Consider the following 13445-nt stretch of genomic DNA (forward strand, 5'->3'; position numbering starts at 1 on the left):
CCTTTGATGATGAACAGTAGCATGGAAGTGTAAGCTGAATAAACCCTTTCCTCCCTAACTTGCTTCTTGGTCATGATGTTTGTGCAGGAATAGAAACCCTGACTGAGACAACTATTAAGAAAAGACTTCTCCATGATCGGAAGAATAAGTGTAGATTGATTTGTTTGTGATTTCATGTAGGCTTTGAATTATGTATCAAAGGCTAGCCCTGAACTCCAGATCCTCTTTGCCTCTACCTACCAGGTGCTAGGATTATAGGATATGCCACTGTGTCTTGATATGAGGTTTCATTATGTTGTCCAAATTGGCTTTAGATTCAAGTTTAACCCACTTGGGCTGAGGTGACCTTGACGCCCCAGCTCCACAAGCAGCTGAGAACAGGTGTGTCCCATCAGCCCTAGCTTGTTCTCTTCTCTCCCCCCTCCCCCCCAACCCCTAACCCCTCTCAATGGCTTTTTGAGACAGGGTTTCTGTGTAACAGGCTATCCTGGAACTCCCTTTGTGGACCAGGCTGGCCTCTAACTCACAGAGAGCCACCTCCTTCTGCCTCTGGAGTGCTGGGATTAGAGGCATGGTCACCACACCTGGGCTTTTTGTTTGTTTTCTTAAAAAATGTGTAAAGAAGGAATAGAGGATAATTTAGATTGTTGGTCAGCCAGATGTGGCACACGACTCGTCCAGCACCCGAGGAGTTCCAGTTGGGTGATGGCGAGTGAGTTCAGCCTGGGATACACAGACCCTGTTACAACAGCAAATGATTGTTGGTGAATTTTTGAGAAGTAGACCGCTAATACTTCTGATTTCTGATCCATTAGTTCTGAAAACAATGTCAGTGAATCCCTACCTAACTTGCAAAGATAAAGGCAAACAAAATGCAGTTGTTTAAAATCATCTGGGTTGGAGATGGCTTGTTGTTATATAGCCTTAAAACATTACAGACCTGAAGTTATAGGCAGTCACCAAAAAAGAACTCTCCATCAGTGGATGAGCTCACAGTCTGAATTTCTGGACCCCCCCCCCCCCCCCCCGCACTGGGGACTGCATATCGGTTATTCACATTACAATTCATATCAGTAGCAAATTTACAGTTATGAGGTAGCAGTAATGGTTGGAGGTCACTGTATCATAAGGGACTGTATCAAAGGGTCACAGCATCAAGAAGGTTGGGAACCACTGTCCTACTGTCTCATGTAGCCCAGCCGAGCTGTGAAAACTTCACTAAGCCGGAGAATGAATTCCTGATCTGTCTGTCTCTGACTTCCAAATGCTGGGATTGTGTCTACACCGCCAACCTGGCTAGTACTTCTCTATCTGAAAGGACATTTCAGAGGCTGGGGAAATGGCTCAGTGGTTAGGAGCATATGTTCTTGTAGAGGACTTGAGGTCTATTCCTAGCATCTATCTGGTGGCTCATAACCATGTGTAACTCCAGTCCAGGTGAGCTGGCGCTTTCTTACACACACACACACACACACACACACACACGCAGGCAAAACACAAAATATTTTTTAAAACATTCAGGGCTTTACTTTGTTCTTTGCAATCACTGCCCACCCCTCCTCCTTCCCTTCTCGTTTTGCAAGAAGATGGAATCAGACTCCTTAGTGCTGGGATTACAGCAATACCTGTGGGATTCTTTCTCTTTAACTTCTCCAGGCTAAGAAAATACCAAAACATTTAAGGATTTATTTTATTTTTACTCATATCTTTGTGTTAGTGTGCACCTGTATGCAGGTGCCCGTGCAGTCTGGGAGAGGATGTCAGTTCTCTGTAGCCAGCGCTGCTGGCAATTGTGAGCTGCCTGCCATGGGTGTCGGAAACTGAACCCTGGGTCCCCTGGAAGAACAGGATGCGCTCTTAACGTCTGTCTCTCCAGCCATACAAGCAATTTTAGCAGCTAACGAGAAACATCATTTCAGCATAATAAATGACTGGTCGTCTGCAGAGCTAGGCTGTGTTTAGGGCTCTGCAGTGACTTTACAAGTCCTGGCTCCCTGTTGAGCTTTGTAGTCCCACACTTGTGGTAGAAAAAGAAAAGCTTGTAATGAAAAGAGAGGCCCCTAGATGGCGGCAGAGTTCCGAGTGAGGCTATGCTTTCTGTTCCTCACAGTGAAGTAAAAAGTAAGGTAGCAATGATTTCCCATTAGTTCTGGAAAAGAAAAGTCAGCTTCTGAATTCATTCAGTGACATTCAAATTGGCATCGAATCATGAATTTTATGGCCTATGTGCATCTGACATTAATTAAAAGGAAACAATGTTCATACTAAAGCTAAAATAGTCTAACTTGATCCATATATTCATTGCTGAATTCTCAGGGTCATGTACCTAAATTTAAGAAACTGAATACAAACAATGGTGATTTTTAGGGAAACTGACTTACAGTCCTATAATTATCTTTTTAAAATGCCAGTTCTGATGATATATTTTGGTAAATTCACTTAATATTCTCTCTTCTAAATGACACGGACTGATCCCAAGAGCAGTGAAAGGATCACATTCTCCCTACAGCAGTGTCGCCCAGGCACCTGAGGAAACCTTATTTGAAGGTTCAAAGGACAATATATTAAATATGGCTTCTCCAGTTTTAACCTTGAAACAAAAAGCAAACCCCAAACCTGAGTATTTCAGGAGGTTTGTATGGTGTGTGGTTTGGGTATGAAGGTGGCCCAGAAAGCTCATGTATGCAGGGTTTGCTCTCTATCTACAGGCATTACTGAGATGGGATCAGGTCATGGTCAGATGAACTAATCCTGGATGGGTGGAAGCCACGGTGGATGACCTGGTGGCTGAGTGGGATATTAGGGGCCCGAGGAAGGCTATTTCAGGTGTTTCTCTGAGGAGTACGCCTTGTGCCTGGCTCTCTTTTCTCTCTCTTCCTGTTCTCTACTTTCTCTTCCTTTTCTGCCTCTTTTCTCTTTCACAGATTCTATATGGTGAAAAACTCCCCACTGTGATTGCACCAGGCCCAAGGTGATGGAGGCAGGTGACCCTGGATTGAAAACTCTGTAATCAGGTCCAAATTTCCTCCTTTAAGTTGTTTATCATTAAGAATTTTGTCACAGCGATGAAAAGCTGACTGACAAAGATGAACAATATCAAGCTTTTACCTAAAAGTTTTGGAAAAACACAATAACCCATTTCCATTTATCTCATAAAATTTTCTTCATATACAATTATTTTTCTTTGAGCACTGTTTAGTTTTGCCTTGACCTCAATCAATATATATAATAAGAAAGTACCATGGGAACCACACAGCTACACTTTCCTTTCTTTAAACTTTTTTTTTTTTTTTGGTTTTTCGAGACAGGGTTTCTCTGTGTAGCCCTGGCTGTCCTGGAACTCACTTTGTAGACCAGGGTGGCCTCGAACTCAGAAATCCGCCTGCCTCTGCCTCCCGAGTGCTGGGATTAAAAGGCGTGCGCCACCACGCCCGGTACACTTTCCTTTCTATTAGTTGGGAGAGAAATAAATAGCAAGCAAAACAGAGTATGGAAGAGTGAGATGGCAAAAAAAAAAAAAAAAAAAAAAAGGAAATTTGTTTCAATATATATCTACATCAACAAATAGCAACGGTATTGAGTAGACTCAATGGCCTGTGAAAGCCATCTGTCTGTCCACCAAACCCACCTAGCGAATAACCACTGCACCCGCCCGTGCTAAGGACTGGAGATAGAGGTGTAAGACAGGCAGCATCTACATTCTGAACAATGCAGTGTAGTCTGAGATGAGGAATTGAAAAGCTGAGTTCAGTTTATTATGGTGTCAAGTAGGTACACAACTATTGCACTCATCCTGCTTACAGAGAGCCAATGTTTAAGAGGGATTTTTTTTTTCTTCAATAAAGATAGGTTGTTCAGAATCTTCACTATTAAATGTTGAAATCTCACAGGCAAAGACACACTTCATACCCCTCTCCACACCCCCGCCCCCTTCTTGCTCTTGTATGGCTTTGCTGCCAATGAGAATTTAGTCTGAATAACACTCAAGTCATCCCATTCTCCTAAAACTAACATGAGTGAGAACCTACAATGATTTTCCTTAAATACTCTTAACCGAAAACATATAAGAGAAACCCCAGATCCTAAATGCCAGAATCAAATGCAATCATATGCCAGGGATAGGAACTTTAGTAGAAAACAAAGTAGATATTCCCTTATAGAAGCAACATTCAGGAAACCGCTGGCCGCCCAGGTTTTCGATAACGGAGAAAACTACAAAGAAGTGGTCCAGAATATGGGCCTCTTCTTGAAAACAGAAGAAAGCCATGGACCCTGTTGCAGAGCGCTTCACATCTCCAGTGAAATGTTAACCCACTGGTCCATTAGATTGTCTTCAAAGTATTTGGCTTTAGTTTGTAAACTGTAATTGATTCAGTCACACAAGAGCCACTTTTGAAACTCAGAACATGTGACCCTGGATGACAGGAAAGTGGTCTTGTATTTACTCCACTAACTGCAGAGATGTGTTGCATGGGACGGGGGCACTGCACCAGCCTTGAGGCCTCTTAAGTTATGTTAACATCTGATTATATTGAGAAGAAATGAGCTATGGGGGCTTGGTACTGTTCTTCATCTTACCATTTGCTCTGTAATCTAAGATGCTATCCAAGATTTATAATGTACCATTATAACAAGACGCAGCTTTTATGTATTACTGGGGTAATGCAAAGAAAATGAGTTTTCCTCTGGGTACCAGTAATTGTCACGGGAATGATTGCAGATTCAGGGAATGTGCTTGAGAGTAACCCTGTTAACATGAAGTATACATACGCCGAGGAAGAGGTAAGTTGTGGCATGTCTGTGGAGGGGTTAGTCGTATTAGCAAGGCATCTCAGGGATGGTTTTGGTTCTTTTGACCCCTTCAGTTCCCTGGACAAATGGGGAACGCTGGGACACACAAGGAGCACCTGGGGGAACACAGGCTTGTTTCCCCACCGGCTTGCAAATGTTCCACTAGTTACCAAGCTATCTGTCCTGCAGCAAGAGTTTGCCCTGGGACTAAGATAATGTGCTCAAGCTGTTAGAGTTAATTTGAATATCAAAAACGAAATTCAGATTACCATCCATGTCCTGATAGTTACAGCATGTAGAATGTCAAACGTCCTCTTTTTAAAACTAAAGTAGAAAATGAAGAAGTATGGTTAATTCGGTGTGTCGATGGGAACAGGTGTCTGAGTCCAGTTCCCACTTGTTAGCCGACCCATGCTGCCTGTACCCCGATGCTGTCTTTCCCAGGGGAGCTGCATCGCCTGCCATCCCTGCTAGCGCTTCCCTGCCGGCTCCCTCACTCTCGGGTTCTACGTACACCTTTCCACTGTGAATGTAGCTAAGCGATAAAACCTACAAGTTTTCTGCCCTCAGAAATTCTAGTGTACCACGTACATCTTAGATACTTCTCTTTCTGTTAAAAAAAAAAAATAGTGCAAATATCTGATAGTCAAAGTGAGTGTTCAAGTGAGTTCTTGTGCCAGGCAACAGGCAAGCTTCACCTTCAGCTGACTTGTAGAAACTGAACGTAGTTTTTGGGAAACATTCCAGCTCTTCCCATTAGTTCTCCACGCATCCAGGCATCATCTATGGGCTCCAGCTCCGTTATTACGTCTCCAGCCTGGAAGAAGAAATAATTATTGGTTTCTGCAGGGTATAAGCACAGAGCGGAGCCTACCTGGAGCGGCGTGAATAATCTTCTCTTTATATAACTCATTTATCTTGATTTGCAGAGAGGATTAAATGATAAACCGCACAGATGATATACACCTAATGACATTTGCTTTCAGGCCTCTTTTTCTCCGAGTAAACTCAGTCCCCCGCCGCTATCCGCCTTGCTGCAGCTTCCTGCTTATGTCTTATGCTCCCACAAGCACAGTTCCTAATCTAAATCACTCCTAGATCAATAACAGTATCAGCTATATATACACAGATGCACACAGTTCCAGTTAACAAGTGATTACAGAATACCTACTATGTGGCAGATGCTGTCCTGGGTAATATAATGTAGTAATGGAGTTGCTCTAGGGTGGGAAGGCAAGTCAATAGAGAGGGATGGAGAGTGTGGCTTTGCTACTCACGAGGGCCGTCTAAGAGGGGCACAGTCACACTTACATAAAGGCCACAGGTGGAAGAGTGAGCCGCCTGCTCCTGTGTGCTCTGTCCTAGTCCGTGCGTGCCTCACAAAAATTAAATAACTACGTTTGTATAGATGAGCACCGCTAGCATCCTCATGTGAGGGAGAGACCTTTTCATATTTTTTAGGTGTGATGCGCATGTGTGTGGGCTCGTGTGTGCGTAAGTGCATGCACACGTTATCTGTGTGTACGCATGGAAGCCAGAGCTGGACGCCAAATGTCTTCTCCATCATTCTGCATCTTATACTGCTGAGGAAAAGTCTCTTACTTGAACCCAGAGCTCACTGCTCAGCTAGTATAGTTGCCAGCTTGCTCTGGAGTCCTGCCTCCAGCCGATGGCCATGATCTCCGGGCATTTACATGAATCCTGGGCATCTGAATCCCGGAACTCACAGTGCAGCAGGTGCTTCTCCCACCGAGCTCTCTCTCCCCGGTTCTCAATGTCCTTGTTTTGTAGATAAAGAGTCTGAGGCTCAGACATTATATATGTCTTAGTTAAGGCTTCTATTGCTGCACCAAAACACCATGACCAAAAAGCAAGCCGGGGAGGAGAGGGTTTATTGGGCTTACACTTCCAGACCACAGTCCATCATAGGAGGAAGTCAAGCAGGGCAGGAACCTGGAAGTAGGGGCAGTGATGCAGAGGCCACGGAGGGGCGCTGCTTACTGGCTTGCTCAGCTTGCTTCTTATAGAACCCAGGACTACGAACCCAGGAGTGGCACCACCCACAGTGGGTTGGGCCCTTCTCCATTAATCACTGATTAAGAAAATGCTCTACAGGTGGATCTTATGGAGGCATTTTCTCAATTGAGGTCCCCTGATTTCAGATGACTCTAGCTTGTGTCAAATTGACGTAGACTAGCTAGCATGCTAGGTGGCAGTGGTACACACCTTTAATCTCAGTATTTAAGAGGCAGAGGAAGGCAGATATTTGAGTTCGAGGTCAGCCTGGTCTACAGAGTGAGTTCCAGGACATCCAGAGCTATATAGAGAAACCCTGTCTTGAAAACAACAACTATCACAAAACAAAGACTAGCCAGCATAACAGAACTTACCAGGATTGCACATATAATTAGTGTAGAGCCAGAATTCAAATTTTAGGGTGTTCTAAGGTCTACATTCCTAATCAAGAGGCTATGAGGAGGCCTCCACAGTTCACACTGTAATGTTACTATAAAACTGCTTTGCAACAGTCTGAGCGTATTGTACTCGGATTCCTGCATATAACCATGTTTCCCTCTATCATGGGCTTATTCTATCCCACCCCAGCATCAGCACCAACCCCAGCATCAGCACCAGCATCAGTTGGAGTGCTTTGCCTCAGCAGAGAATACAATACTGGTTTACCATCATCCAAGTCACAGTGGTAGTGTGTCTTACACATGAGCAAACTATGATTCCCTTATCAGATGAGGATCGGATTTTGTTTTTGATGGTGTCTAATAATTTCTTAGAACCTGGATTTAAAGGTCTGCAAAGGTCTAAGATGACACTGGCTACTTTAAAAGAAAGTATATTTACTAGGATAAATGGATTTCTTTGTAGCACTAATATATAGCTCTCTGCAAAATTGTTTGATTAAAGCCTTTCCTTTTGGGAGACTGGAATGAAAGCATGGCAACTATCAGATGTCTTTTATGTATACCTTGCTTAAATCTGTAAAATTCTGGCTATTCAAAACACGTTACAAATAAGTTATAATATAGTGAGTAGTTGAAGCTATGTTTCTAGCCATTGTCAGTTTTGTGAACGCTAGGACTATCTAAGATAGCTATCTACTAACATACTGTGCACATTTATATTTAATATTGTTTAATAAACATTAATGACCAATAGAAAAGCAGTAGATTTCCCTAACAAAAATGCTCAACCATTTGACTTATGAGCCACTCATTCCTGAAGACAGCCTGTTCTCTGGGGGATACGCTGTGAATTCTGCAAATCGACACAAATCAAAGCCAAAATATGTAGCATGTACTATCTGATTTCTCCATTAATTTCAGATGTTGGTAGCAGGCTGTGAGGGCTGTAGAGAACACTGTAAATGAAAACTCCCACATCAAGATCTGCTATTATAAAGCCAAGACTCAAGGAATTCTTTGAAGACTGGGATTACTAAATTTCTCCCTAGGTTCCTAAATGACAGTTGATGATGTAAACTATCAGATCTTACTCAGTATATTTAGTTCTTCCTTCCCAACTGCCCCCCCTTTCTTTTTGATAAATCCTCACTAGAAGCTCAAGCTGGCCTTCAATTTATGATCTTCCTGCCTCTGCCTCCCGAGAGCTGCAACCACAGGAGGTCTGTCCACTCTCTTCTGTTACAATTAGGGTATGAGAACACTTCATTCTTAGGTAACGATCAATATTCCATTCATATGTACATTGCAAAATCCGTAGTGTTACTGAGGTATATAAAGATACGTATTCTGACCTTGAAAGAGAGTTCATCTTCGTGCTCCCCAAGAAAATCATACAGGGCTTTAACCTTCCTCCCCTTCGGTATTGCGGAAGCCACACCTTTTGCCTCAGCTGCAAAGACACAAGAATCTCAAGTATGCAGGAAGACAATCACACAAAACAGAGACACTTTAAGAACCTGCCTTATTTCTCTAAATATTTTCAAGTAGTTCTGAACTTACTTAACTTGCAAAAAGATAAAGGATGTTCACCTAGGAGGAAAAAAGTTGTACAAAGTCTACGTGTTGGTCAAAGTTAGCTGCTATTTAATGCTAGCTTTATCTTCTCCTCTCCACATAACTCTGATGCAGTAGTATAGCAGCGACTTTATTAGTCATCTCTTCCAGATGTAGAGAGGAAACTTAAGCCAAGCATGGTCAGAGGGAAAGGATGATTTCAAGTTTAAACACCTCGGGCCCACGCAGTAGGTCACACTGGTAGCTGTCATACCTGGGCAGGGTTGCACAAACACTGCTGGGAAGATGCCCTCCCTGTCATGCAGTCGGCCCCGGTACCAGTCGGAATCTAGGCGTTCAAGGATCAGGATCCGATCTCCGCGTTTGAAGGGTAAGTCCTCGCTGGTCTCTGCTGTGAAGCTGTGAAGTGCTCTGCACCATTCTACAGGAGGGCTGCCGTCCTGTTTTAAAGCAGGAGTCTGGTAAGGAACTCAAGGGTTTATCTCACATCATCTCTCAAGGCTTCAAATGTGGTGAGGAATAAAACCTGAGGGGCCATGGGGGCAGGTAGGATGGCTCAGTAGTTAAGAGCGCATGTTGCTCTTCCAGAAGACCAGAGTTCAGTTCCCAAGGAAACACGTCAGGCAGCTCACAACCACCTGTAACTCCAGCTGAGGGTATCTAACGCCCTCTTCTGAGGGCATTCACATATAAACAAATAACATAAATAGATTAAAAAAAAAAAAAGGGAAGCGTTTTTTAAGAGTTCAAAACCAGAAGTTTTGTTCAAATTTCTTAATATTTTATGTTACTATTAAGTTTCAGAAATGTTTCCAGTAACAAGTAAGACAGCGTTTAGGGTTTTGCTAGTTTTAAGGGACATGCAATGTTTAAGCAGAAAATTTCTTCCTGTGAGCTGTTCTAATATCATCATAGGTTACTTCTAACTCTCCATTAGGAACATTTTCTGTGGGGCTGGGGAGACACAGAGAATGAAGGGGGAATGGGGAGGGAGAGGGAGGGAAGGAGGGGGAGAGGGAGAGGAAGGGAGGGGCGAAGGGAATGAAGAGGGGGGGAGAGAGAGGGAGAGGGGGAGAGAGAGAGAACACATGGATGTGATAGATAGCTCAGAAGTTAAGAACACTGGCTGCTCTTCCAGATGACCTGGGTTGATTCCCAGCACCCACACAGTGACTCAGAGTCCTCTGTACACCAAATCCAGGGGATCTAGTGCCCTCTTTTGGCCTTCCGTGGCACTGCATGTTCATGATACACAGAATACATTCAACAAAACACCCATCCATATACATTTAAAAAAAAAAATGAAAAAAGTTAAAAAAAATACTTATCCACCAGCCAAAGTGGTACATGCCTTTAAATCCCAGTCCTTAGGAGGCAGAGGCAGGCCAGTCTATCTAGAGTTTGAAGCCTGCCTGTCTACAGAGCAAGACCATGTCTTTAACTCCCTTCAATGCATGAACCCCGGTGAAGGGGCTGCTCTTCCAAGATGGACAGATCAGAATCTTTAGCAGGCAAAGGCTTTGCAGCCACGCAGGCAAGGGTTCCAGACTGGCTCTATCATTTCCTGTGACACTAGGCTTCTCTGGGATTTGGTTTCATATAAGGGTCACCGTGAGAGTCAAATGACAGGACCCAGAGAATGTGTTCCACAGTGCCTGGTGTACCTTCCCTTCCCAGTAACTGCTGGACTAAAAAACAAAAACAAAAAGCTTGGGCTGGCAAGATGGCTCAGCGGGTTAGGAGCACTTGACTGCTCTCCCGTAGGTCCTGAGTTCAAATCCCAGCAACCACATGGTGGCTCACAACCATCTGTAATAAGATCTGTCGCCCTCTTCTGGTGCATCTGAAGACAGCTACAGTGTACTTATGTATAATAATAAATAAATCTAAAAACAAACAAACAAAAAGCTTGCGGAAGGAAGAACCCCTTACCTGCTAGGTTTGGTGGGTTCCACCTGTAATCTAAGCACTTAGGGAGCTGAGGCAGGGGGGTGGCTATATATTTGAGGTCAGCCAAACAACCAGCACTGGGGAGTTAGAGGGGATGTATAAGGAGTTCAAGGCTACACAAGACTTTAACTTAGCAGCCCTCTCCACAAAGGAGAGGAATGGGATGGCAACCTGCGATATGAAAACAGAAATGAAGACTCCTGGGAGGAAGAAGAAGGGGAGAGCAAAAGGCACAGTGTCTGGCTCTCTATCTTCTGTCAGGGTCTGATGTCTCCCTACGAGTCTTATGTACAGTATTATAGCCACCATCTCATCTACTGCAAACATTTGCTATATAACATGAAAACTGATTTTGTACTGTTTCCTCTTTATAATTATAGTATCAGTTCTCCCAGGTTTAAATGTGGCTGTCACAACAGTTATCGATTCAAGGAGCCTACCTGAGAATTTGAGCCAGGGTCTTCGTTTTTGGTCTTTGGTGGCACCTTTGTACCTACATAAAAAAAAAGGGGAGGGGGGAATCAGATGAAAAAACTCCACATAGTATTTGAGGAAAACTTGTTAGGTGGGGGTGACAGCAGGGACTGGGATTCCAGAGAGTCTCTGTAAGTGTTAGCCTCCTGGGGACTGTTTCTTTAACGGTAAACCAGGATTCAAAATTAACTGTATAATGCACTGCTTACAAGTCTCTGTCATTTCTCATATGTAGCCATTGCTAATTACCTAAACAATAGATTAAACCAGTGTCCCCCACAAATCACCATTCAAATAAGTTCTTTTCTTACCGTGACAAATGTGGTAATATGGGTCCTTAACCATTTTAAATGTTATGATATTACTGGTTCATATGAGTCAGGCGGAGACACAATAAATACCCACACATCCCCCACACTCACTTAAAATATTTGCACCAGATGTGGGGTGATCCCCAACAAGCTCCACAAAATTCAGGGGGAAGATCCCGCTCCGGTCTCGAATCTCTCCTCTGCCCCATTCTTCATTCACGTACTCTGTGAGAATAATGACTTCTCCCTCTGAGAAACTTAACTCATCCTTCTGGTCTCCAATATACTCAAACCGCGCGACACAGCGTGGGCCTCTGAATGAGGAACAACACAGTTATGTGTTAAACAAGAGCATGCATGAGAAATACTGTGGTTAGCTTTACCATCAATCCTATGGTTAAGCAGCACTTCATAACAGAGTAAAGTAACACAGGATAACGCTCTCTCTAGTAGTAACTTTAAGAAAACGTTTCAAAGCCAGGCATGGCGGCGCACGCCTTTAATCCCAGTACTCCGGAGGCAGAGGCAGGTGGATTTCTGAGTTCGAGGCCAGCCTGGTCTACAAAGTGAGTTCCTGGACAGCCAGGGCTACACAGAGATACCCTGTCTCAGAAACAAACAAACAAACAAACAAACAAACAAACAAACAGAAAACGTTTCAACTTTCATTCAGTTTTCCAATAAATATCCTGTTTACTATGGAGCAAGGCATATTTTTTTCTATGAAAACAAACAAGCAAACAAACAACTCCCACGAAGAAGAGTACACTGCACATCTAAATGACAAGACTTTTTTCTTCCTTTTCCTTCCTTCCTTCCTTCCTTCCTTCCTTCCTTCCTTTCTTTCTTTCTCCCTTTCTCTCTCCCTTTCTCCCTTTCTCCCTTTCTTTCTTTCTTTCTTTCTTTCTTTCTTTCTTTCTTTCTTTCTTTCTTTCTTTCTTTCTTTCTTTTGTTTTTTGAGACAGGGTTTCTCTGTGTAGCCCTGGCTGTCCTGGAACTCACTTTGTAGACCAGGCTGGCCTGGAACTCAGAAATCTGACTGCCTCTGCCTCCCAAGTGCTGGGATTAAAGGCGTGCGCCACCACCGCCCAGCCGAGGAGGCTTATTTCTAGATGGTGAAGCTTATCACTCCGAAGGGCCAAGCTGGAGGCCAGAGACTTCAGCAGCACTCTGGATGGGTAGCTGGCTGGTTAGTCTACACTGCACACCATCGGTTCTTATGTAAATACAGACTCTCCCCAGGCTCTATTTGTCTGTGTCTTTGTGCCAAAGCAATCCATGGCTCCTCTAAAGCCTTTCAACTGCAGACATGTTGGGATTAGGGCACTTCCCCTGAGAATCTCAGGGCATAGCATCAAATGCCTTGCTTAAGAATGAGGACAGTGCACAAGGGGCATCTCCCAGGCAGGGGGATGCTCACTATGAATGGAATCCACCAATGAGCTGAGTGTATAAGTGAGCCTGACAGGATAGAAGGTCAAAGAGAACGGAACACTGGCATGCCAAACCGCATACTCGTCCATGGGCTTCGCTGCTCTGTCAGGACCTGTAAGAAGGCGCAGTCCTGAGACTCGGAGCAACCCTTCAGTGAGCTGCAATTTTCACTGAAAATAAGATCCAAGCAGAGATAAAACGTGGTCTGTGGGTCTTTGATTTGAGAGCTAGAAAGGAAGTTTCAACAGCAGAGATGTAAGGAGAAAGCAACTGCCTGTGAAGGAAAGGCTGACCCTTGCTGCAATCAGATTCTGAGTTAAGTCGGGTCAACAGATCAATGGCCCTTCAAGTCCATTGAAATTCAGCAGGCCTGAGGGACCGGAACCTGAAGTACAAGCCAATGACTTGATGCTGTCTGTGACACTGGAAGTTTTCTTATTTGTGATAACCTTTGCATTTATTGTCCCCTGTCCCCTGGGAACATCTCCTTATG

The 13445-nt window shown here is 43.9% G+C and overlaps 1 protein-coding gene across 5 annotated transcripts in view; it reads right to left on the bottom strand.

Annotated features, from left to right (window-relative positions):
* Nucleotides 1-3726: 3726 nt before the first annotated feature.
* Sh3d19 (SH3 domain containing 19) overlaps nucleotides 3727-13445 on the bottom strand; it is a 154829-nt gene continuing 145110 nt past the window's right edge. For all 5 annotated transcript variants that reach the window (XM_021157571.3, XM_085835792.1, XM_021157573.3 and 2 more), the window contains 5 exons: nucleotides 11630-11832; nucleotides 11174-11226; nucleotides 9037-9223; nucleotides 8561-8658; nucleotides 3727-5608 (listed from right to left, as the gene is read on the bottom strand). In XM_021157571.3, coding sequence (XP_021013230.1) covers nucleotides 5492-5608; nucleotides 8561-8658; nucleotides 9037-9223; nucleotides 11174-11226; nucleotides 11630-11832 — 658 coding nt within the window. In that variant the 3' untranslated portion in view covers nucleotides 3727-5491. The remainder of the gene's footprint in view (nucleotides 5609-8560; nucleotides 8659-9036; nucleotides 9224-11173; nucleotides 11227-11629; nucleotides 11833-13445) is intronic.

The sequence above is a fragment of the Mus caroli genome, unplaced genomic scaffold, assembly GCF_978045245.1.
Source record: "Mus caroli unplaced genomic scaffold, Mus_caroli_1 scaffold_3, whole genome shotgun sequence".
NCBI lineage: Eukaryota > Metazoa > Chordata > Mammalia > Rodentia > Muridae > Mus > Mus caroli.